General features: G+C 47.8%; 2 protein-coding genes across 9 annotated transcripts in view; one reads left to right on the top strand and one right to left on the bottom strand.

The window, feature by feature from the left end:
* rap1gap2a (RAP1 GTPase activating protein 2a) overlaps positions 1 to 13,873 on the bottom strand; it is a 40,427-nt gene extending 26,554 nt beyond the window's left edge. For 2 of the 6 annotated variants that reach the window (XM_048980576.1, XM_048980577.1), the window contains exon 1: positions 140 to 664. In XM_048980576.1, coding sequence (XP_048836533.1) covers positions 140 to 255 — 116 coding nt within the window. In that variant the 5' untranslated portion in view covers positions 256 to 664. Of the gene's footprint in view, positions 1 to 139; positions 669 to 13,724 lie in introns of those variants that run through there. The other 4 variants (XR_007383044.1, XM_048980580.1, XM_048980581.1 and 1 more) reach the window with 4 other exon arrangements.
* Positions 13,874 to 18,718: 4,845 nt separating this feature from the next.
* slc36a4 (solute carrier family 36 member 4) overlaps positions 18,719 to 24,117 on the top strand; it is a 78,071-nt gene continuing 72,672 nt past the window's right edge. For 2 of the 3 annotated variants that reach the window (XM_048981791.1, XM_048981794.1), the window contains exon 1: positions 18,783 to 18,790. The gene's annotated coding sequence lies outside the window, so the exon portion shown is untranslated. Of the gene's footprint in view, positions 18,791 to 24,117 lie in introns of all 3 variants that reach the window. The other variant, XM_048981793.1, reaches the window with a different exon arrangement.

Genomic DNA, 24,117 nt, shown 5'->3' with positions numbered 1-24,117 from the left:
GTGAGGCACCAGAGCTGGGCAGCACTGAGGTCCCACAGCTTTTGGCAGGATCATGGTTAGATGGGGGGAGAGAGAGAGAGAGAGAGAGAGTGAGCCAGCTGGGAGCCTGGCAGCAAGAGGACAGGGAAAGTTCACCCACCGATCCGTCTCCTCCTTCTCCTTCTGCCGACGGGACTTGTGCAGTAGCCCGATGAGGACCACGGCAGCCCGGATCCCGGCCCGCTTGGAGTGCATCCTGCTGCCTGGCTCAGACATCGTCACGGCCCCCCGCGCTGTGTCTGTACTCTCCGGTGGCCGGTCGACAGACAGAGCTGCGACGCACTGCCAACCTTGCCGGAGCGGACACGGTCTCTCTGCCGTGTCTGTGCATTGCTCTCTCCCTCTCCCTCCGTCCTCCTTTGGTCACTAGCCCCGCCTGCTTCACTCTGATTGGCAGAATACTGTGTTAGCCCCTCCCCAACCCCTGAAGTCCCTGCCCCTTTCTGACTGCCAGTCTCACTATTCCTCTCTCAGTCACTCATGCTAACGCTTTCCCCCATTTCAAAGACACCCTTCAGCTCTGCTCCTCTCACCTTCTCTTCATTCCTGCCAGCACTTGTCTCACTTCCTGTTACTGCTGTAGTTCTTTAGTTCTCTCCACCATGCCCCCCCCCCCCCCCTTCCATTTTTTCCTCCCCAGAGGAGCCCTCAGCAATGTGCGGGACGCAGTACGAATCCAGAATCCGCAGCAGAATGACTGATCAGCCCCCCCCCAAATCCTCACTTGCAGCCCCCAGCTTGCACAGTCGTCGGGGTTAAAGCCCCCCAGGCTTAGCCCAGCTGGTGTCCTGGATGTCTCCGCCTGTAGTTCTAGCTCCACTGCTCTGACTTGTCCCATTTTCCTTTTATCTTCTCCTCCTATTTGCCTTTCAAACGCCGCAGCTGAGGCCTCCACTCCGCTGCTCTCCGGCTCGTCCGTCGCCGCCACGCCACCCCTCTGACCTTGCCATCTCCCCCCCCCCCTTATCCCATCCCCCGCTGCCAGCTCCTGCATTCCCCCCAGAACATGGAGATACAAGTGTATGCTTTCACTGTTTGCCCCCAGTGGATGTGCGCAAGCCTGCTCCGGATTGGTCTGTGACAGCCAGCTGCGCCGAGCCGTCAGCCAATCACGGCGGCCATCAGTCCGGCTGGAGCCTAAGGCAGTAGCAGTAGTGTTGTTAAGTGCCCTTGATTCATCTTTCTTCTCTACTGGACAGCATTTGTGGAGATGAATGATCCCTCTCCCCCATCCACAATGCCCGATATCAATCAGGTCACTCAAATTGTTTCTGCTGCAGGAAAGATTAGCTACTCTGTGATAGCAATATGGATGGAAGGACGGATGGACGGACAAATGAATGGGTTATCAGTACTAAATTTTTGTTCTCCCAGAAAGACCGAAGCGCAAGATGCTAAATTACTAGCTGAAGCGAAGACAGCTGTCTGTGTTGTCAGCCAACATGTGCGTTTAAAACCCAATCCGCCTGAAAGACAGTCACCTCCTGCTTACCGCTCTTGGACTGCATATCAGCGTGAAAGCACATAAAATCCACATGCGGCATATAGATACAGGCCCACGCCGCCACGCGGCCTGTTCACAGAGCGGCTGATATTCTGCCGTTGGTGAGGAAGTGAACTGTGCTGCACAGCCTGCGCTGATCTGTGACCTACACCTGCCTAGGAAGCACCGCATGTGCGGTAACTCAGTATTACCCCCCAGGTAATTTAGCCCCCACAGACATGAGGGGCAGGGGGGACAGCATTGCTGTCGACACAAAGTTAAGCGCAGAAACGCCGTCATACACAGCCTGCAAACCTGCAACAACTCGGCCAGTTTAGGTGACTCGAGGACACGCTTGGGTGAGGCTGATGTTCTATGGGCACAGGCAGTTACCACATGCACACACACACACACACACACACATGCACACACACATACACACACACTCGCTTGCATCATCATACTTGTATAGAGCACATCACTTTAGGGTACAACAGCAGTGCCCTCGCACATCTGCATATATCAAAGAAGCACATCAGAATTAGAACTTCCCTTAAGGTTAGACAGAGAGCTCTGTGTATGTAAGGTGACGTGCAGGGCCGCCCCCCCCGCTCCCTGCATACATCCCGCCTTTTTTTCATGAATCTCAAAATCGCAGCCTGTTCCATTCCTCCACATGCATGGCTGTATTTCAGCACTTATTCTGTAATTCTGATGTCCTTGAGCAGAAACCCATGGCAGATTAACTCCGAATGGGCAAGCAGCACCGTGTGAATATTCATGCCTTCAAAGGCAGGAGCCTGTGCTCCCGCAGCCAATGAGAGGCTGTTTAATGAAGTGGCGAGAGAGAGAGAGCGAGAAAGAAAGAGAGAGAATGAGAGAGAGGCAGAGAGAGAGAAAGAGAGAGAATGAGAGAGAGAGAGAAAGAGAGAGAATGAGAGAGAGAGAGAAAGAGAGAGAATGAGAGAGAGACTTTCACCAGCCTTTATTACTCCAGTCGTCAACGGAAAGAAAACCCCAAAGCAACTGGTAAGACGGGTCATTTCCACAAGATCAAACAAAGGAAGTAAACAAGCAAGTAATCAAAAAAAGAACTGAATGAAAGATTGAAATGAATGAATAAACATATAAGAACATAAAAAATATAATAATAAAAGAAAAAACAAGAGAGAGCGGGAGAGAGAGGAGAGAAAGAGAGAATGAGAGAAAGGGGTCAAGGGCCCTGCTCACACCAACAGCACTTAACCTACATGGGCAAATTAACACAAACCAAAGCCCCCCAGAGGTGAAAGAGGGAGCAATGTAGAGTGAGGGAGGGGAGAGCAAGTGCCAGCCATGGTGTCTGTGTGTGTGTGTGTGTGTGTGTGTGTATCTGAGAAAGGCGTTATGGACATTTGGTCCCCACAATGTAACATAGACATAACCGACACACGCACACGGCTTCAAACCAGCCTCCTCCGAGATCGACCTCTGATGAATGGGGATGACATCTGGGAATAGCCGCAGGCTGCAGCAGGACCCACGGTCCGGGACCAGAACCGCTTACTATTGGGCAGGGCCCCCACTGAGCCCAGATGGAGGTGGACAGGGAGGATGGGATGACCCAGGAGGGAGCAAAAGAGATAAGAGGAGAAAGGAGCCCCTCCCCCCAGAGAACTAATTTTCTGTGCTTCTTATACTCCTCTGGCTTGGTAATGGGTGGGGGCTGCTATGGTGCTGGGCGCCATGACAACAGCAATCTGTGAGTAAACAGCATCCCAGAGTACAGATATACATAAGCGCTATCAAATATATCGCATTTGCTCTTGAAGGTCCTGGGTTACTGCGAGGAAATGCAGCAGTGCATTTCCTCCATCTCCCGCTCGCTCAGGTACACCCTTCAATCCCTCCAAATATCTTTCACAGTTTCTCTTCCTTGCTGAGCTGTTTATCACAGTTTGTCGTGCAACAGTCCCATACAAGTCCCAGCCACAAGGACTTGCGAAAAGAGGAAGAGAAACGAACAAATCAGTCACATTTAGCAGCAGGCCGTGGACAGGAAGGCTGCATAATACTGCCATGCAGTCAGACAGGTGCTGGGGTTCGATTCCCCCCAAACCAAACCGGTCCTCAAACCGGGGCCCCGTCACCTATCAGCATGACTGAGCCGGGCCTGGGATGCGGCAGCATGGGGTGTACCCTCACCTGAGTCTCCCGCGGGGTGGTCGGCAGCGTATTGCTGAATCCGGTCACTGTCCACGGTGACTCAGCTCAGCACGAATGCACTGCGCATAAATTTGTAAGGGAAAAAGGTCCAGTGGCCTATTGATTAGCAATAAGGAGGAAGCAAATGATTGTGTCTGAAAGGTCAGGCAGCGCCGGTGTGAGAGAGACAGGTAAAGGCGCTCGACTCGGCGTCACTAGGACCGGGACGGCGCCCTCGCAGCAGTGTCTGGGACCGTAAGGGAGAGAGAAACCTCCCTACCTGCGCTCCCTGCTCTGCTACATAGAGAGAGACACCTCCCTACCTGCGCTCCCCGCTCTGCTACATGGAGAGAGACCTCCCTACCTGCGCTCCCCGCTCTGCTACATAGAGAGAGACACCTCTCTATCCGCGCTCCCCGCTGTGCTACATGGAGAGAGACACCTCTCTACCCGCGCTCCCCGCTGTGCTACATGGAGAGAGACACCTCCCTACCTGCGCTCCCCGCTCTGCTACATGGAGAGAGACACCTCCCTACCTGCGCTCCCCGCTCTGCTACATAGAGAGAGACACCTCTCTATCCGCGCTCCCCGCTGTGCTACATGGAGAGAGACACCTCTCTACCCGCGCTCCCCGCTGTGCTACATGGAGAGAGACACCTCCCTACCTGCGCTCCCCGCTCTGCTACATGGAGAGAGACACCTCCCTACCTGCGCTCCCCGCTCTGCTACATGGAGAGAGAGACCCAGCACTGCATACAGGGAGGGATGTGAAAAGAGGAGAATTGAAGCCTGACATTGAAAATGCTGGGGCCCTCAGACACCTCCTGGGGGGCCTGGAAAAGCAGGGAGAACTGGGAGGGGTGGGGGCAAATAAAGAGAATAGCGAGCAAAGACACTATGTTTGCCCCAATTCGGCAGGTGATGCCACTGGCGATCTCTCCGGTTGTAAGTGTTAGGGTTAGGGTCCCTCACCTTCTCCATCTGAGGGCGTAAGGATGCCAGGTGCTCTGCCTGGTGGCTGCGAGGCTCGGCCGGCCTGCTCTCTGCAACATCCTTCCTGGGAACAAGGCCTCTTTATTTCATTTTCTCCCATAAATCAATTTAGCCGCCCTCCAGTTTGTCGAGTGGAAATGGAGAGTCTGGGCTACAGCTGATTAACCTCCCTGTAACCCCACACCAGATGGGGGGGGGCAGCAGCAGCCGTGGTTAGGGGGTGGGGGTTTCTCTTCATGAATATTATGACAGATGCTATCAGGACAGAATTGTGACATTGTGACTGTTTATGACATTGAGAGCAGCCCCAGCGCAGGGTTCTGGGTCGGCATCACTATATATACCAGCAGTGGTCCAGGGTCGAATTCACAGGGGTGGGGGCTCCTGGGTTACTGTTGTCGCCCTAACTACAGTATACCCTGATCAGCCATAACATTAAAATCACTGAGCAGTGAAGTGAATAACACTAATTATCTTGTTACAGTGGCACCTGTCAAGAGCATCATAACATATCAGGCAAATCAACATTCAGTTCGTGAAGTGGATGTGTTGGAAGCAGACAAATGGGCAAGAAAAAGTATCTGGATGACTTTGATAAGGGTTAGACTGTGATGGATAGACAACCAGTGACAGGGACTTTGGGTGCCCAAGGCTGACTGAGGCGTGTGGGGTGAGAAGCCAAGCCCGTCTGGTCGTCCAACAGGAGAGCTACTTTAGCACAAATCGCTGAAAAAGTTAATGCTGGATATGATAGAAAGGTGCCAGGAAACACAGTGCATCACAGCTTGCTGTTTAAGGGGCTGCATAGTTGTAGACCGATCAAAGGGTCCATGCTGACCCCTGTGCACCGAAGAAAACACCTACAATGGGCACGTGAGCAACAGAAATGGACCATGGAGCAATGGAAGGAGGTGGCCTGCTCTGATGAGTCACATTTTCCACTGCAGCATGTGGACGGCGTGTACATCATTTACCTGGGGAGGAAATGGCACCAGGATGCAGTGTGACGCTCTAGGCAATCTTCTGTTGGGAAACCTTGGGTCCTGGCATTCATGTGGATGTTTCTTTATCACATAACATCTATCTAAACATAGTTAAAGGCCAAGTACATCCCTTCACGGTAACGCTATTCCCCGACATCAGCGGTCTCTTTCAGCAGGATTACGTGCCCTGCCATGCAGTAAAAATTATTCAGGAATGGTTTGAGGAACGTGAAAAGGTGTTGACTTGGCCACCAAATTCCCCAGATATCAATCCGGTCGAGCATCTGTGGGATGTGATGGACAAACAAGTTCGACCCATGGAGGCTTCATCTGGCGACTAACAGGATTTAAAGGATCTGCTGCTAACGTCTTGGTGTCAGATACAACAAGACACCTTGGGAGGTCTTGCGGAGTCCGGAATAGGCTCCGGACCCCCCGCGACCCCAAAGGATAAGCGGTTTGGAAAATGGATGGATGGATAGTCATCCAACTTTACCTGACCAGATGCGTGACTATTAATAACCCCGGCTACGTATCTGCACTGGATATCACCGGCACGCCACGCCTTGTAGGCGGAGCCTGCATGTTCATTATAGCATAACAAAACTACAGCTAAAAGTGGCCCTGGGGACCAAATTGTTTGCCCATTATATGTAAGTCCGCTATATCCGATGCTTTTTCTGCATGTTCTTAAAGGTGTGGCCGTGACCAGCGGACCTCGTCCGTTATAAACAATATTCCATTATAAGCGAGTCCACTATAATGGGATTTTACTGTATAGCAACCAAAAAAAAAATATTGTGTCCCCCTTCAAGTCAGGACTGTGGGCTACAGCCCAGCTAAGCCTGCGCATAAGTCCAACCTTGCAGCCCCATCAGATCCTAACATGGTGCAGGAAATGCGACAGACACCCCATGCCGTCCTGGCAGGCCTTTTTTATTGGGTCAGCAGCGTCAGCAGACGGTGGCGGTGACTCCTAACTCAGAAGAAGAGAAAGTATACGTTTGGGTCGGCCATCTTTGAAACGTCCCTACAAAGACAGACTGCTGCGATCATGCCGGCGAGGGACAGTCCCCAGACCTAAACAGTTACACAAAAGCAGCCAAACTTTTTGTCATCAACTTTAATCTGCCTGTTCATTTTCTTGAGGTTTGGTTAACACTCAACTGCATTAAATGCACATCTGCAGGACGGCGTGGCAGAATTGCAAACGCATGCGTGCCTTCGTCAGGGAGTCTTTACGTTAATTCCTCCAGCAACTGGGCGGATTCCTGTTGGAGCTTCATCTTTCCTCCTGAAGCCAAGTCAGAGTACTTGGATCACCCGCCTCAAAGGTCAGGCGCTTTGCCCAGATGCTGTCCTGACAAACTGTAATAAGGAATAATAATTCCCCTACTTTGCATATCATGACCCTCGTGAGCTCCCGCCGGCCGCGTCTGCAGCGAGTGCAGTGACTCAGCACGGGTCTGCGCGGAGCAGGCGAAAGCCCCCTGTGCGGGCAGGCAATGTTACAGCTACGTCAATTAAAATTAGTAACTGCAGCACAGACACACAGAGAGACAATTAACAATCCTTTTTTTTACGTGTCAGAAGACCACAGGGAGGATGTAAACACCTCTGACTCCACTGAGTGACCGGGTTGTCACTGGTCCCCCCCCCCCCATCAAGGCTGTGACTGTGAGAGCTGCAAGGAGCGAGCCTGACACACCGACACCCTTCCCTGGGCAGTAAGGCCCAAGCCTCTCCCCTCCTCTCACCCCCTACCCAGCCCCCACTGCACTCCTCCCCACCTTTCCCTCCAACACTCATTCCCAGACACCCCCCCCCCCCCCAACTCCCTGGCCCAAGGACAGCCTGACGTGATCTGAAACACCAAAGCATCAGCTAAAACAAAACAAGAAACAAACCTCAAATTAATAAATACAACAGAATTACATAATTCTTCTTGCGTCTGTAGCGCGATTCGGATTGTCTACTGCCTCAGTCTATAATCAGTCTATAATTAATCCATCCATCCATTCATCCATCATCCATAAATCCATCCATCCACCTCATTCTTTCGGTCACTACCCACAGCTCGTGACCATAGGTGAGGGTAGGAACGTAGATTGACTGGTAAATCGAGAGCTTTGCCTTTTGGCTCAGCTCCTCCTTCACCATGACAGACTGATGCAGTGCCCACATCACTGCTGACGCTGCACCGATCCGCCTGTCGATCTCCCGCTCCATCCTTCCCTCACTCATGAACAAAACCCCGAGATACTTAAATTCCTCCACTTGGGGAAGGACCCCCCTCCCCAACCTGGAGAGAGCACTCCACCCTTTTCTGGCTGAGGATAATGGTCTCGAATTTGGAGGTGCTGATTCTCATCCCAGCCGCTTCACACTCGGCTGCGAACTGCTCCAGTGAGAGCCGAAGGTCACGGTCCGATGAGGCCAACAGAACCACATCATCTGCAAAATGCAGAGACCTAATCCTGAGGTCACCGAACCGGACACCCTCAACGTCCTGGCTGCACCTAGAAACTCTGTTCATAGAAACTATGAACAGAATCAGTGACAAAGGGCAGCCCTGGCGGAGACCAACCTTCACCAGAAACGAGTCTGACGTACTGCGGGTTCGGGAATTGTCGCCGCGACAGGCACCGGCCACCTTACGGCCACAGCTCTGGTCATCCGCCTCCACAATGTAGGCGTGGAACATGGCTCATTCGGACTCAATGTTCACCGCCTCCCCTGGGACATTGGCGAAATTCTGCCGGAGCTAGGAGTTGAAGTTCATTCTCACATGGGATTCTGCCAGACATTCCCAGAAGACCCTCACTATACACTTGTACCTACCAGGTCTGACCGGCTTCCTCCCCCACCAGCGGGGCCAACCCACCACCAAGTGGTGATCAGTTGACAGCTCCGCCCCTCTCCTCACCTGAGTGTCCAATACATACCACAAGTCCGATGACACGACCACAAAGTCGATCACTGAACTGCGGCCTAGGGTGTCCTGGTGCCAAGTGCACATATGTTTATGGTGTTCATTATGGACAATCCGTGACGAGCATAGAAGTCCAATAACAAAACACCATTCGGGTTCAGATCTGGGGGGGGGGGGGCGTTCCTCCCAATCACACCCCTCCAGGTCTTACTGTTATTGCCCACGCGAGCAATGAAGTTCCGCAGCAGAACAAGAGAGAGTCCCCAGGAGGAGCGCTCTCCAACACCCCTTCCAAGGACTCCAAAAAGGGTGGTTATTTTGACCTGCTGTTTGGTGCATAAGCGCAAACAACAGTCAGGACCCGTCCCCCCACCCGAAGGCGAAGGGAGGCTACCCTCTCGTCCACCACGGTAAACCCCAACACACAGGCACCCAGCCAGGGCGCAATAAGTATGCCCACCCCTGCTTGGCGCCTCTCCCCATGAGCAACTCCAGAGTGGAAGAGGGTCCAACCCCCTCAAGGAGAATGGTTACAGAGCCCAAGCCGTGCGTTGAGGTGAGCCCGACTACATCTAGTCGGAACCTCACAGCCTCGCACACCAGCTCAGGCTCCTTCCCTGCCAGAGAGGTGACATTCCATGTCCCTAGAACTAGCTTCTGCAGCCAAGGATCAGACCGCCAAGGTCCCCATCTTCGGCTACTGGCCAACTCGCACTGCACCTGACCTCTTTGGCCCTCCTACAGGTGGTGAGCCCATTGGAGGGGGACCCCTGTGTCTTCTTTGGGCTGCCCGACCAGGCCCCGTGGGTGCAGTTTTGGCCACCAGGTGCCCCACCACCAGGTCGGGCTCCAAGGGGGGGGGAGGGGGCGGTGACCAGCGTCCGGGCGAGGGAAAACATGGATCCATGTTGTTTCTCATCATAAGTGGTCTAATGAGCCGCACTTGGTCTGGTTCCGCACCCAGGACCTGTTTGCCTTGGGTGACCCTACCAGGGGCATAAAGCCCCAGGTAACTTAGTTCCTGGGATCATTGGAACATGCAAACCCCTCCACCACGATAAGGTGTCGGCTCCAGGAGAGGCTACGATTAATCAATGTCATGCTTAAGGATGGCTACTCTGAGGATTTAGCAGGAGCAAAAAGGACACTGAGGACACCCTCACTGCCTTACCCTTCAGCAAATACTCAAAGCAGAATCACCCCAACTGTCTAAATGGGGGAAAATTAAAGCAACAGTTGGCTCAAGTTATGATCGAAATTATTGTCCAAACACATTAATTTGAAGGGCAGCTTAACACACTGGTTTCAGTTACGTCTCCCTCCGAAAGCCAGCCTTCCCCGATTCCCGGCCTTTAATCCACCTTCAAACATATAGGCTCACAGGCACAGGCGTGCACTTGATTTGATGTGATCGATATCTTGCAAGAATCCATACTGCTCCAAAACCGCTTTTCACAAGGAACACCACCTCCCCTTTCAACAGTGATTCAGTATCGACAGGTCTGAATTCAAAAGCCTGTCAGAGTCTTCAGTTCCTGTGAAGCTCCACACGGCATTGACTAACAAACTCAGTTTCTCACAGCTGACGTGCAGGCCCGGCACTGCTGCCTTGGCCTAAAAGGATTCTGGGTACACATCCAGCTTGCACCCACCCCGGCCACACACGCGCTGTGCCTCTAGCACAGGCTTATCTGATGAGTCGTGGATAAGGCGTGACTTCCTGGTTCAGAGTGCTCAGAAAGCCTCTTAGGCAGAACGAAACACGAATACAAAATCTGTGTTTATTTTCCATGAGAATGAAAACCTTGGGGGTTGGATCTTCAGTCCAGAGTGTCCTCATATCAAGGGCCCAGGACTGGCTGATGACATGGGTCCTATGGAGCCAGCCTGGACTCAACGAAACTGAAACACCCTGCTGGCATCACAACCGCAAACCTGGATGGGCAAACAAAAAGGCTGGCTGTTCTAGAGACGGGAGCAGAAGAAGAGGAACAATCAGAGCCGGAATGGAAACACTGCCCTCAGCTGTGTCCCGGTTCCCCAGTTCTGCCTCCTATTGTGCCCGCATGCAGCCCTAGGCTCACTCAGGCATAAAGAGGCTGAGGAGAGCAGCATTCAGAGGCGCCGTGAAGACGGTTTTACACGCAAATAAAAGCCCTCATAAAGCCGCTGGGACAGATGGTCCCCTTATAGGCAGTGCTGGTAGGGAAATCCCAGAGAAGCAGTAAACACGCCCCAAACCACAGCTGCTCCCCCGAGGGGCCCCAACCAGCACAGGGCCAACAGGGGCCACGGCATCATATTGGTGTAACGCAGGATTAGGACAGGCACTGACGCCGTCGCCGGGGGGGGGATGGGGGGATAGTGGGGTGGCCCACCCCCGATGTGCCTTTGTCAGAGGGGAAGGTTCCTAACTGGCTCAGCAGTGGTTCCAAGGGAACACAAGGCATTACGATGCAACAAACCGATAACATCGTTGCAACACTTTTCCAGCCCCCCTCCCATGCCCTTCCCCATGGTAACGATCCCAGTGCAGCACCGAGCATTCCGGGGTTGCTGTGGGGCCCCCTGGGCATAAATGTGGTCCACAGGTGACCATCAGGTGATAAGGATCTGCAAGCATAACCTGTGCTGCTGCCTTGGCAACGACAGAGACAGAGCGCTCCAAGGCCTCTGAGGCGGAGAGAACAACAGCGACCGGGCAGGACGAAGATGTTTATATGGTATGTTCATTACGGTGGCTTAGTCATGTGATGAAGCAGGAGAAAACGGTTTGGGCACAACGTTCTCCCATTTCAAAACAAAAGACATCACCTGAGAGAATCACAGTGCAAAGACAGATACACAGAAACGTCACTCAGAAGCCTTCCTGGTCTGATTACATCAACGCTTGCTTGAAGGAAACTGCCTCTGATAGACACTTAGAGTGCTGCGTTAAAACCAAATGAAGAAAATGACAATAAATGGACAGAGACAATACAAAGAAATCAGCCACTTTGCATCAACATCACAAACGTACCCATACGTCTTTAATCATGTGACTTTCCACAAAATATCAGCCGAAGCCTCATCCAGGCACATGAAGCCGATACTGAGAGTGTGAGGCAGAGGAAGCAGAATGCAAATGTCAGCGTAATGCTTAGCGAGCTGTAGCAGTGGCACGGCGCATGGAGCACGGCGCATGGAGCACGGGCGCATGGAGCACGGGCGCATGGAGCACGGGCGCATGGAGCACGGGCGCATGGAGCACGGGCGCATGGAGCAGGGCGCATGGAGCAGGGCGCATGGAGCACGGGCGCATGGAGCACGCCGCATGGAGCACGGGCGCATGGAGCACGCCGCATGGAGCACGCCGCATGGAGCACGGCCCTTTGACTCCCCGTCCCTGCAAATCGCTCTTGGCAGGTGAAACAGGACCGGAGGCTCTTGGAAGGGACTTTGCTCGACCATAGCAGCGCACCCTAATTTCCCCTCGGGAAGGTAATGAGTAATCGGACACCCTCTTTGCACAGCGAGTACACTGACCTTAAAGCCATAAAAGTCAGACTAATTAACGGCTTCTGTAAGGCAGGAGCACAGACTCAAAGGAAAGAGCACGGGCCCTTTAAATCAGGGGGGAAAACATAAATGTGGCAGATTTATCTCTACATATATCAGCAACTGATCTTTGAACAAGCATAACATCCATTGGAACACGTGCAGCCAATTGTAGTTCTAATGTAGCTAAATGTAACATTATTCTTTAAATTTCCAAATGCTCATAACTTTTTGAACAGGTTTGCCAAGAGCTGTTGGCCTAGAGTACACACTATTTATTTTGTACACTCTGGTACAATTCAGGTGGGCAGAACAGATGTAACATTATTATCCCAAAACACCCAATTAAACAAACAATAGGAAAACTCGGCACTGAACACCCAGTTTAGGAGAGCAGCTGTCGGCAGGAAGAAAGCTTCCAGGGAAGATTGTATGCGGAAGGGAAATATCGCCCCCTAGTGGACAAATACAATCATATGTTGCGTGTGGATATGTGAATACGTGCTGTTCTTCTGCCATCTGGTGGGGAACTTGAGGTGTTGCAATGCTCACTAGTCTGCATGGGTCATCGACAGATATGATACTTGAATCATAGCGATAATACATATCCCTGGTTTGAGTTACCAATCTCACCTGATCTGTGATTCACCTGCACTCGCTCTGACTGCAGGAACACCTTTCTCTCAAAAGTCTCTCTTGCGTTTGTCTCACATTTCTAAACACCAGCCTGAAGGTTCACGATGAGGGCAAAGTGTAGGCCCAGGTTACCATAGATACTGGAGATGAGACATTACCACGCTTTAGATATCCGAACCCACCCCCACATATACGGACAAAGTGCTTAAAGAGCTCAGAGCAGAATTGGGGGAGGAATTTGGTTGGAACTAGGGGAGGGCAATATGGCAAGATTTTATAACAATAATTTTCATATCAGTGGATATCGATCATTCTGATTATAATTTGAATTATCGCGATATAACCTAAATCATTACTTCTTTAATTCAAGGCTTTATTTTGCAACAAAAAATACCTTCGGCTCGCCCTCTAACAGATTCAGAACAAGAAAAATGACCACAAATTGAACGGACTTCAAACGGGTTTGGCATCGCGGGTGTTTGTGCCTGTAAGCGCGGATTCAGAATGTTTTACTGGATAACAATGATTCGGGTGCTGAAATAAGTTCGCTGCATTTCCAGTTTTATTTGGTAGGAGTTTACAGTACACGGTACACTGCGTGTCTGACTTTAAATAGCCATAACAATCTGTTGCTTTCTTCACCGACACACGACAAGCTTCCCCGGGGAAGGGGGGGGGGAGTCTTCTTTCTGAAGACTCAAGTGTATTAAAGGTGCCATAGAATGAAAATCTGACTTTACCTCACATAGTTGAAACACTAAATTAAATTACAAGTAAATTATTTAAATGCAAAGGTATATTTATTGGGGTGGGGGTGGAGATGAATGGATTCATATTAAATATTGAGGGGTACACATTCTCCCTGTCCCCGTTCCTACATCCCACGACCAGATAACCCTGCGGAGATCGGTGAAGTCAGCACAGGGTTGCAACCTACCCGACATGGACCCCAGCCATCTCCGCCAGAAACGGCGTTCACTCCTGCCGCCAGCAGAGCATCGGAGCTCAAACGCACAGCCTCCGCAACAGCTTCTACCCACGGGCAGCGAGGCTGATAGACTATCAGCAAATTTCCATTTTATTGTATTAATTTTAAAAAAATATTTTAACCATTTCTACTGATACGAATGTAAACGGTCAATTATAGAAAGGTATAGGAACCGCAGTTGGACCGGAGGCGTAGCCGAGGTGAGATGGCTGCGCATGCTCAGATGGTAGGGTAGCGATAAAAGGAGCAGGCACGGGAAAGGCAGCCGGGGTCCTGATGGATTCTGAGGAGCATCGACGGGCAGAAGTAGTTTGCTGCGGCTGTAGTTGTAATTTTCTGTTGTGTTGTGTTTTGTTTCTTTAACACAATAGGGCACTGAATGGGGCAAACTGCTGTTCTTTAGGGGTTTTCAAGGTGGAATTACGGGTGGATAATTTTAAGGATCTAGATGTAAACCTACCTGGTGTTGCTTTAGTGGCTCCGGTAGCGGTGTTTAGCGTGAGCGGCTGTCTAGTTTTATTTTCTTTTTTGTTTGTGTTTTTCCTTTGTTGTATGTATATCTTGGGTTGATTATGCAAGCTGTGCCAGTTGGCACGCATAGTCTGGGCGCGGGATTGCCCATAGGGTTCTGTTTTATTGCTGTGATTTGTTGTGCCATTCATTAGTGTGATGTGTGCTAGATGCGTTTTAAGGTTGTGCTGTGGGGTGCACATGAGCAAACCATGGGCAACCTGTTCTCTTGTTGCCTGTAGCTTGGTGTAGCATATAGGTTTATGGCTTTTGAACAAACCTATGATTTATGTAGTTTTTGATTGTTTTAATAAAGTTTAGTCTAATTCTGGCCTTCTACACTATCCATCTTTTAGTTACCCCCGCCGCCTACGGCGGAAGATGCGTTACATACCCACCACGCGGTGAAAATCCGCGATATAGAAAGACTAAAATATAGTTTAAGCTTTAAGATACTCCTCCCACAATGTTTAAACGCACGTAAACTTATTAAAAAAACATATATAATATGTGGATGTCAGGTTAAGGATATAACATAATATTTAATGTATACGTATGTGATTCCATTTTAACAATGGCTTTATTCTGAGGATATGGCACCCTCTTTCCCGTTTGACTAAAGGAAAGTGATGCAGTGACTCTTACATCAAGAAGGATGAAAAGAATATATCGTACAGTTCATTCAAGCCATAATGGTGAGCGACGTCCGCGTAACGCTTTCCTTCCTGAAGCATATCCAGGAGTTTTACCTTCTCCTGAATGGTCAAGGTCTTCCTCTGGCGCTTAGACTCACTCCTACCTACCAGAAGGCTTAGAAGATGCAGGACGCTTGGGAGCCATCGTAGGGCTTAAAGCAAAACGAGAACAATCGGACCACAAGCAAGGTGCGCGATACGCAGAGGGGAAAATCCGTGATAGAGTGGGGGATCGCTGTATTTATTTTCTATAAATATTTGTTTTACTACAGGCAGCTCTGATTTCATTGCCTACATCACTTGTTGCACTATTGATTGCATTTGATAAATAAACTTTTATTTGAGAAACCACATACTCATACACATAGCTCAGCACCTAAGGATCCCAAGTGGGCAGCTTAATCCTGCAGGAAGACAGAGAGTTAAGGCTGATTAAGCCATGCGACGAAATGGTCGTACCTTCTAGCGATCAGGCTGCTCAACATTTCCTAACCATGAGAAAAGGGACTGCTAGGGTGGGGGAAAGAAGGGGAAAGGAGGGGTAAGAGGATGAGAAAAAAAGAGGAAATACATATATAATCCCATATAAATAAGACATGTATATTTCCATACAGTAGTCTTTTACTCACTTTTAACCTTTCTCCAGAAAACATTTTTTTTTTTTATGTTTATGTATCCAAAATGGGGGTGTATGGGGTCCTTATAAGGGCTCTTCGGTCTCTGTACCACCAGAAGCTTGGTCTGCATTGTCGGTAATAAGTCAGACTCGTTTCCGGTGAGGGTTGGACTCCGCCAGGGCTGTCCTTTGTCACCAATTGTGCTCATAGCTTTTATAGACAGAATTTCTAGGTGCAGCCACAACGTTGAGGGTGTCCGGTTTGGTTACCTCAGGATTAGGTCTCTGCTTTTTGCAGATGTGATTCTGTTGGCTTCATCGGAGCGTGACCTTCGGCTCTCACTGGAGCAGTTAGAATTGGAATTTAGTGACCAGTGGTCATTGTTAACACACCACAGCACACAGTGCACAACAATGAAATGTGTCCTCTGTATTTGGCCCATATGTGACATCGTGACATAGCAGAGGGCAGCTAATTCAGTGCCCGGGGAGCAGTGCTTGGGGGCGGTGCCTTGCTTAGGGTACCTCAGTGGTGCCTTGCTGTTCGGGGATTTGAACCTGCAATCTTTCAATCACAAGTGCACTTCCTTAACCATCTGGCCACCAATGCCCATGTTCGTAGCTGACTGTGAAGCGGCTGGGGTGAGAATCAGCACCTCCAAATCCGAGTCCATGGTCCTCAGGCGGAAAAGGGTGGAGTGATCTCTCCAGGTCGGGGATGGAGTCCTTCCCGAAGTGGAGTTTAAGTATCTTTGGGTCTTGTTTATGAGTGAGGGAAGGATGGAGCGGGAGATCGACAGTCAGGTCGGTGCGGTGTCAGCAGTGATGTGGGCGCTACATCAGTCTGTCATGGTGAAGGAGCTGAGCCAAAAGGCAAAGCTCTCGATTTACCAGTCGATCTACATTCCTACATTCACCTATGGTCATGAGCTGTGGGTAGTGATCGAAAGAACGAGATCGCGAGTGCAAGCGAAATGAGTTTCCTCCACAGGGTGGCTGGGCTCTCCCTTAGAGATAGGGTGAGGAGCTCGGTCATTCGGGAGGGACTCAGAGTAGAGCTGCTGCTTCTCCGCATTGAGAGAAGCTAGAAGAGGTGGCTCGGGCATCTGATTAGGATGCCTCCTGGACACCTCCCTGGTGAAGTGTTCTGGGCATGTCCCACTGGGAGGAGGCCCTGGGAAGACCCAGGACACGCTGGAGGGACTGTGTCTCTCGGCTGGCCTGGGAACGCCTCAGGATTCCCCTGGAGGAGCTGGGCAAAGAGGCTGGGGAAGGGGAAGTCTCAGTTTCCCTGCTTAGACTATTGCCCCCCTGACCCGACCCGGAAAAGTGGTAGATGATGGATGGATGTATCCAAAATTATAACAATAAAAACTACACTTGAAGTTCTTTTGAAATTGACACAGCAATGACCAATAAAGATAATTTGCATAATTCTCATTCTTGCCAAGAGTGTCTTCCCATTTTGTGGCGATCTGTTCAGATGCTGGACGGCACCATTTTCCCTTCTCTGTGTGGCCAGTACCTCCCAAAGTGTGAGGGTTAACGGGGGGGCAGGCATATACGTGGGCAACTATACTCATCTGGGGTCCTGCCGATGTTTCCTTTAGAAAGCCAAGAGGGTCTAGCTGCAGACGCCTGTAGAGTGGAGCTCCACCAAAAATACGTGATCTTTAAGGACGTAAAGTGGAGCTCCAGTTAGGGTTAAGTTGCTCTAACACAGAGTTCAGGTCATGCGTTTCCTGTGGAGCTCCACTGTACAGGTGTCTGCAGCTAGACCCTTCTGTAAGAGGAACACTTTTCCCCCAATGATGCAGGTTTGTGACTCGACTATACTGGGCACCAGGTATAAGAAACAGCTCACAACAGAAGTATAGGAATAAGCCTTTATTACCAGGATTCCACAATTCAGCGTCCCTGACCCAATAAGTAAATGGAGCACCCAGGCAGCACCGCAACCCCCCACACGATGATCTCAGCACAGCAATCTCTAAAAACACTTCACACTCAGGTAAAACACCCGGCTAAAGTTCACACGTGGACAATAAAAAGGCCTGGGCAGCTCACATCAACACAAGGGCCATGAACACCAAAATCACGTGTGGTTCCTCCTAAACACAAATACACAAGGGAAAAAAAAAAAAAAAAAAAAAAAAAAAAAAAAAAAAAAAAAAAAAAAAACACACACACACACACACACACACACACACACACACACACACACACACACACACACACACACACTATTTAAAATTAACTAGTCAGGGGAAGACAGCCCAATCCCCCGAAAACAAAACCCACAACACAGCAATAATCCAACTCCTAGAAGGAACCACAAACCTTTCCTGTGGCGCCTAGAATCCACGCCGCTGCCACCAATCGCGGACCGGCGTCATTAGCTTCCCAACTCGACGCACCCCAATAACTCGCCGTATGTCCCACAATGCAATAATTTTTTCCCCAGCGCACGCGCTTCCGCATCTCGCATCTGCAGCATGAACTCCAAGCACCCCCAAGCATATGCGGCCCCCATTCTTACTCCTTCACTAACAATTTATGTTGTTCCTACTTCCGCCTCACAGGTGTTTCCTATTAACCCTTATCACCATCAAAATCCCCGCCTACACGTCTCTAGAAAGCCGGGAACCAGCAAGACTTCGGCAGAAACATCTGCCCGGAAAATGATGGGGCTCTTTCAATGAGTGTCATCCACTGGCCTCAGACCTGTCCTAGGGGTTGTGTTGAATGCTAGCTTTTGTTTTTAATAAATCCTGTTCGTTTACGAAGCTTTATTGAGCTGTTTGTCATTGACGCGACACAGCTGCTAAGGTGCCACTAGTACGAATGCCGAAGGGAGTGCTGTGTGCGTAAGAAGTCAAGTATGAGAGCCCCAGCTTGTCCGCTTCAAACCATGTGAAATATCTATTCGGTTTAATTAGAACTAATTAGGCATTCCGTTAATTATTAAAGGGCATTGAACTATCATGAAATAACCAGTGATCATAATTTGCTCTGTAAGCCAATATAGAAAAGCGTTTTTAATGACACAAACAAATCAGAGTGTCAAGATTCATCATTGTTAGAATTTAATCAGCAGCAATGGACCCAAATTAATTAAGGGTTCATTTGGAATAAAAGCAACATAGCCAACGCCTAAGCGCAGGAACCGATAACGGCGGAGTTCTGCGTGTGCAGTAAGTCCCTCAAATAAGCGGGGAACTTTAAACAATGCATATGTGTGTTAAGAAAAAATCACAGCTTCTGTGTTAAGCTTATTTTCATACTGTAAATGTACCTTTTCTGCGCCTTAAATCAAAAGCGGTCTGGTTCCCTATTTAACTTAAGTTAACTGAGAATCCAAGTTAAGTATCTTAAGACTTGAACACATTCTGCAAATGCTTTAAACGTGAGGTTTGCTTCAATATGTTTAATTGAAAACTTAAATTGAAGACACAAACGTGCATGTTTACATACATGCGGTGTGTCACTGAATGGGTAACGCCTCTGGAAGCTGATAGACACCCCCTTTGCTCTAAACCTGGGTTTTTCAATCACTCGTGCGCACCCTCTGTTGGGCCGTGGAGCTCTAACTATAGTAAACGTTCCGTAATGGACCACGGCGCGGATGGGAACCCGATCGGTATCCGGGAAAATTGTGCGAAATACGCCGAAGGGTAACTTATCGAGAGGGCCCCCCGCAAATCGGCGTAATTGTCCGATAGGTTGGAATAGTTGAAATACCTTTTAAAAAACTGTATGTGTCTCGAAAGAGAGCAAGAAGCGATAGACTTAATGTATGCAAAAAATATTCCAATGTACTTGTACTTCTGCAAATGACAAAGCATCGTTTCACTTACGAACTGTACGTTTTCCGTAACATTCATGAGGCATGTAACACTGCCCCCTGCAGAGTAAGTGCATGATCTGCATGAGTGCGAAACATCAAGCGCACGCTCATATACGTATAAAGCGGCGGCTTTCCAACGCTGAGCTGATTCGTAAAGCGCGTTTAAACAAACGAACAAATAAATAAAAACAAGAGCAACAAAATCGCACTTCTTTACGTGCCGCACAATCCTTTTATAAACGTAATTTACAATAGACCAGATTAATTCGCATGTTTAATGTTAACATTTTAGATTAATATTCATGTCGTAATTTATTCATAAATATTTGATTACAATCTCAAATTTATTTCAGAGATCAGTTTTAATAATGTAATAGACCTATAATATATATATATATATATATATATATATATATATATATATATATATATATATATATATATATATATATATATATATATATATATATATATATATATAAAAAATGGAGTAGCATTACTTGGAAATATATACGGGTTTATGCATTTTAGCTTTGATCAATATTGAATTTATCACCAGACAGACCTATTGAAATGGTATGTTTTTCAGCTGAATATTTGAGCGAAAGCATTTCAGTGGACTAACATAAATTCGAACAAACCCCTTACAGTTACAACTTTTGACAACAGGTTTTTATCATTTTGAATTCCTTGTTTTCCACATAACGCAAGATATTCCAGCAAAGGACTAATATCCCAAACCACATTCACACATAATAGGCTAAATACTGAAAACCACAGCTTACTTACAATTACAGCACAAGTGAGGACGTTAACATTAACTTAATAAAAACTAAAATGGTTTATATTAAAAGTAAACTTTTCCTTGATTTAAAATGACCTGTTGTCCTGCTTTAACTATATATCTGTCTCCGTATTATGAGAGCGCCTGGACTGATTTGGTGCTGTTACACCCCAGCATTGGCGCCTCAGCCCCCGCCGCCTCGGAGCGAAACCCTTCGATTGCATATGTAGAAAAGAGGAATACAATTTAGTACAAATTAATACGAATAAACTGTGCCAAAACCGCCTTTGTAATTTTACAAATATTATGAAAATCGGTAATACCAGGTGGCTCTGTGTCACTGCAAATAACGGATACCTTTTCTAAACGTGAGGTGTGTTAGCCTACTGGAAATTTGTTTGGCCTATTTTTGTTAATCGTTATTCATCTATAGTCCACACTGATGAGTTCACCAATCCATTCATTAAGTGTTTTTTACGAGTTAGGCCTACTGTAAGTTACAGTGAATGCTCATTATATCAAGCAATCTACACTTTCAAGCAATAACATCATTAATAGACGGTATGCCTCAATTTGGTTACCGATTAGAACAATATGAGAAGAAATTGTGTTTTTTTTTGCGACTGCTTAATGTCTTTTCTGGTATTTACTTCATCCCGTTTTTTTTGCTTGAAAGTGGCTGAAAAACGAGGCTAAATTCGTTTGTAGCAATCATACAAAGAGTTTTGTTCCTGTGCACTAAGCTGTAAGCATTTTAAGTGTGTTAAAGCAGTATTTTCTGTAGTTAAAATGTTTGGGAAATTTTCGGTTCAGTAGAAGAGAAATGTTTTTTTTTTCTTAAAATGGTTTAGCCACGTAGAAAAGGAGAAGATTACGATCATTATAGACGTTGCTGATCCATTAACAGTATCACAGAAAGCAATTTAGTCAAACCACTTACACGCACATTTTGTTTAATTGTCGGTACAAAAATTCGAGATTTCAACCTTTTTCGGAAGCAGTGTTTCGGAATACAGCAAGCGCGTTCTAGCATGATGTTATGCGCAAAACAAACAGCAGAGGGCGCCTTACTTCTGATTAATAAATATCTCACTATTCAGGCATCTCATTAAGCTACAGAAACTCATCAAAAATTATTAAATGAGAAAGATGTGCAATTGATTGTACAAATCGATGTAACAAGAGATGGGAGCTATCGTTTTAAAAACTGCCGAAAACGAAATAAGTATCGTGCCTGGATCGGTCACATATGGCCGATACCCGATCTGTCTAATTAGGTATCGATCGGTGTCGATACCGACCCCGAATATTGGATCGGTGCACCTCCATTTATCATGCTGAATAAATAAGAGCTTCCTGTTATTCACTTTAGGGTTTGTTTAGTTTTAAAAAGTCAATTTAATTGGCTTAATTATTTTAGCGTTTGGGTTGAGGTTAACATGTAGTTAACATAAATAGCAGTTCTTAAGAAAATGAGTAATTGATAAACCTGGCATGCGGGGGTGCGGGGAGCAGACGGCCGACTGCTGGAGGCACTGTCGTACACGTCAACTCGACGGCTTCCTCGACAAATCATTGGAGGTGCGGAAAGGGTGTGGAGCTGAACAGCTGGCGGGCAGCCGCTGAGATCTACAGAGCCCTTCTTATCACCCCGTGGGTTTAATGTCATTGCGGGTGGGGCAGCTGATTCGATTGTGAACCCTATTACTGTGACCAGAGTGTTGTTTTTACGACTTCTGAGTGGAGCAAGGACTGGAGAACCTCTGAATGTTGGTGAGGGTTGTAGTCATGGTTAGAGCGGCCACCCGGCCCTTATAATACGTGATCGTCCCGCATTGTAGAATAAATTGCTGCGTCCCGTATTATACGGACGGGTGGGTTCTATAGTTATGGTTAGGGTTATAGCTAGTGCTGGTAACGAGCTGGATCTCCAATGCTCTCAATGGATAGGGAGGTGAGCTGACCTTGAGGGCATTACACCATTATTTAACGAGCTCACACAGCACCCGCTGTGTCCCATGGTGACCCAGAGCGGCACCAATAACTACAAGTACTTACAGTAAAGCTGGAAAGAGGCTGTAAAATGCACGCGTGATAGCCAGCTATTAGGGATATTACGGCATGACGTGGCCCTTGAGATAGCGTGGCTCTCCGAAGGCCGAGTAAGTCGCGTGACGTGAACCCTGTACACACACACCTGATGAATAAAACGCCTTCGTTTGGCGTTGGCTGTTTTTTATGGCGTGATATTTATTCCACTCCATGATGAATAGACTATTTCATAAAAACACACACACTTATATAATTTTCTCCTGTAAAAATTGAGAATAGATCGTAATTATACTAAAGACATTTAAATTACATGTCAGTAATGGACATACTGAGTGTATGACTTACTGTAGTAGAGTAACAGAGATTAATACGACATGAAGAGGCTTTAAGTTGTCAGAGAAGTGGTATGCACTTTTACCCTGAGTTCAGCCACCCGCCCCCCCCATGCAGCATTCTGACACAGCAATATGCACAATAAATGAAGCATGATAATCACATCAGTTATGGACAATGACTGGCATATACTGTACTAATGTATTCTTACCTGTGTGTATGTGTGTTTACTTACAGCTACATTGCCACTTATTATTGCATATATTATACATCCCTTGTTATATAACTAACATTCTGAGCCATGCATAGGTAATTACAAGTGAATAATTACACCTTGTTATAATTATTATGTCAGCAATGAATGTCTTCCAGCATAACCTGAGGGACATTTATGATGACGAGCTTCGAGCTGTAGAGAGTGACAGCGGGTTTGAGATCCACTCGTACACATGGATGGGGGAACAGAGAAAAGCCAAATGTGGGGCTGGGGGCACAGAGAGGGCTTTAACTTCTGGGAGTCTGTTTTAATCTTTCACCGAAAAAGGCCCTTTCGGAATTCCATGGGCCGCGTTACCCTAAAAAAAGTTTCTTCTTTTCTTGAAAACAAGTTTTTCGATTTATGTGCATGAACGGAATCGGCACGTAGAAAAGCACTTATTTGAATTAATCAAAAACTGTGCTTTTTATTAATTTGAACGTCTCTTCCTATGTAGCACGATCATATCTAAAATAATGCTTCCAGGCTCAATTTTGTAAAGTAAACACTCGTCGGTCAAAGTTTCAATTGCTTTGAAGTAGAAATTAATGGATATTTCTGCACGTGATTCTCTGCCTTCCTCTTCCCAAGGAAAATGTGCATAATTTACTGCATTGGTTGGTGTTAAAGTAAATCAGACTTCAAAGGCTGTGCCTTGGTTCCTGTGGTCCCGTTACCTCCCAGGCCCCTGCAGCGCCACATTTACACCTCATCCAGCAGACTTCCATGTTGCCCGAAATGATTTAAAAATCCTGCCAATAAAAGCAAGCAGCCCCTGTCCAAAGCTCGCAGGAAGTGACACGTTTATTCTGCTCCGAGTAACACATCCCCGATGAGGTCTGTTTGCTGTGATTGGTAGTTCCAGAACAACCACTTCCCATCCATCCATCCATCCATCCATCCATCCATCCATCCATCCACTTCCCCAACCTGTCATTTCTGTTGGATGTCCATTAGCATTGCTTGTTCCCTTCGCATTCCTTTCCAGGCAGACCCTCTGGATATTCATGGCAGAATCGGCATATCCAGCACATAGATTTTATGCGGGACTGTGTGTCATTTCTGGGCAAAGGAATTTTATGTTTGCTTGGCAGTGTGGATTTCCCATAGCAACCACTCTATTTGTATTAATGAAATTTGAATTTATTTTTTGTTTATTTTTTTATGGGGAAACAGGAGAGTAAAATGGTGAATAAAAATACACTTTGTAAGTGTGAAGCTGAGGAAAAACATATTTATTTAAAGTATA

This window comes from Brienomyrus brachyistius, chromosome 17 (genome assembly GCF_023856365.1).
Source record: "Brienomyrus brachyistius isolate T26 chromosome 17, BBRACH_0.4, whole genome shotgun sequence".
Classification (NCBI taxonomy): domain Eukaryota; kingdom Metazoa; phylum Chordata; class Actinopteri; order Osteoglossiformes; family Mormyridae; genus Brienomyrus; species Brienomyrus brachyistius.
This window is presented reverse-complemented; position numbering and strand designations above follow the sequence as displayed.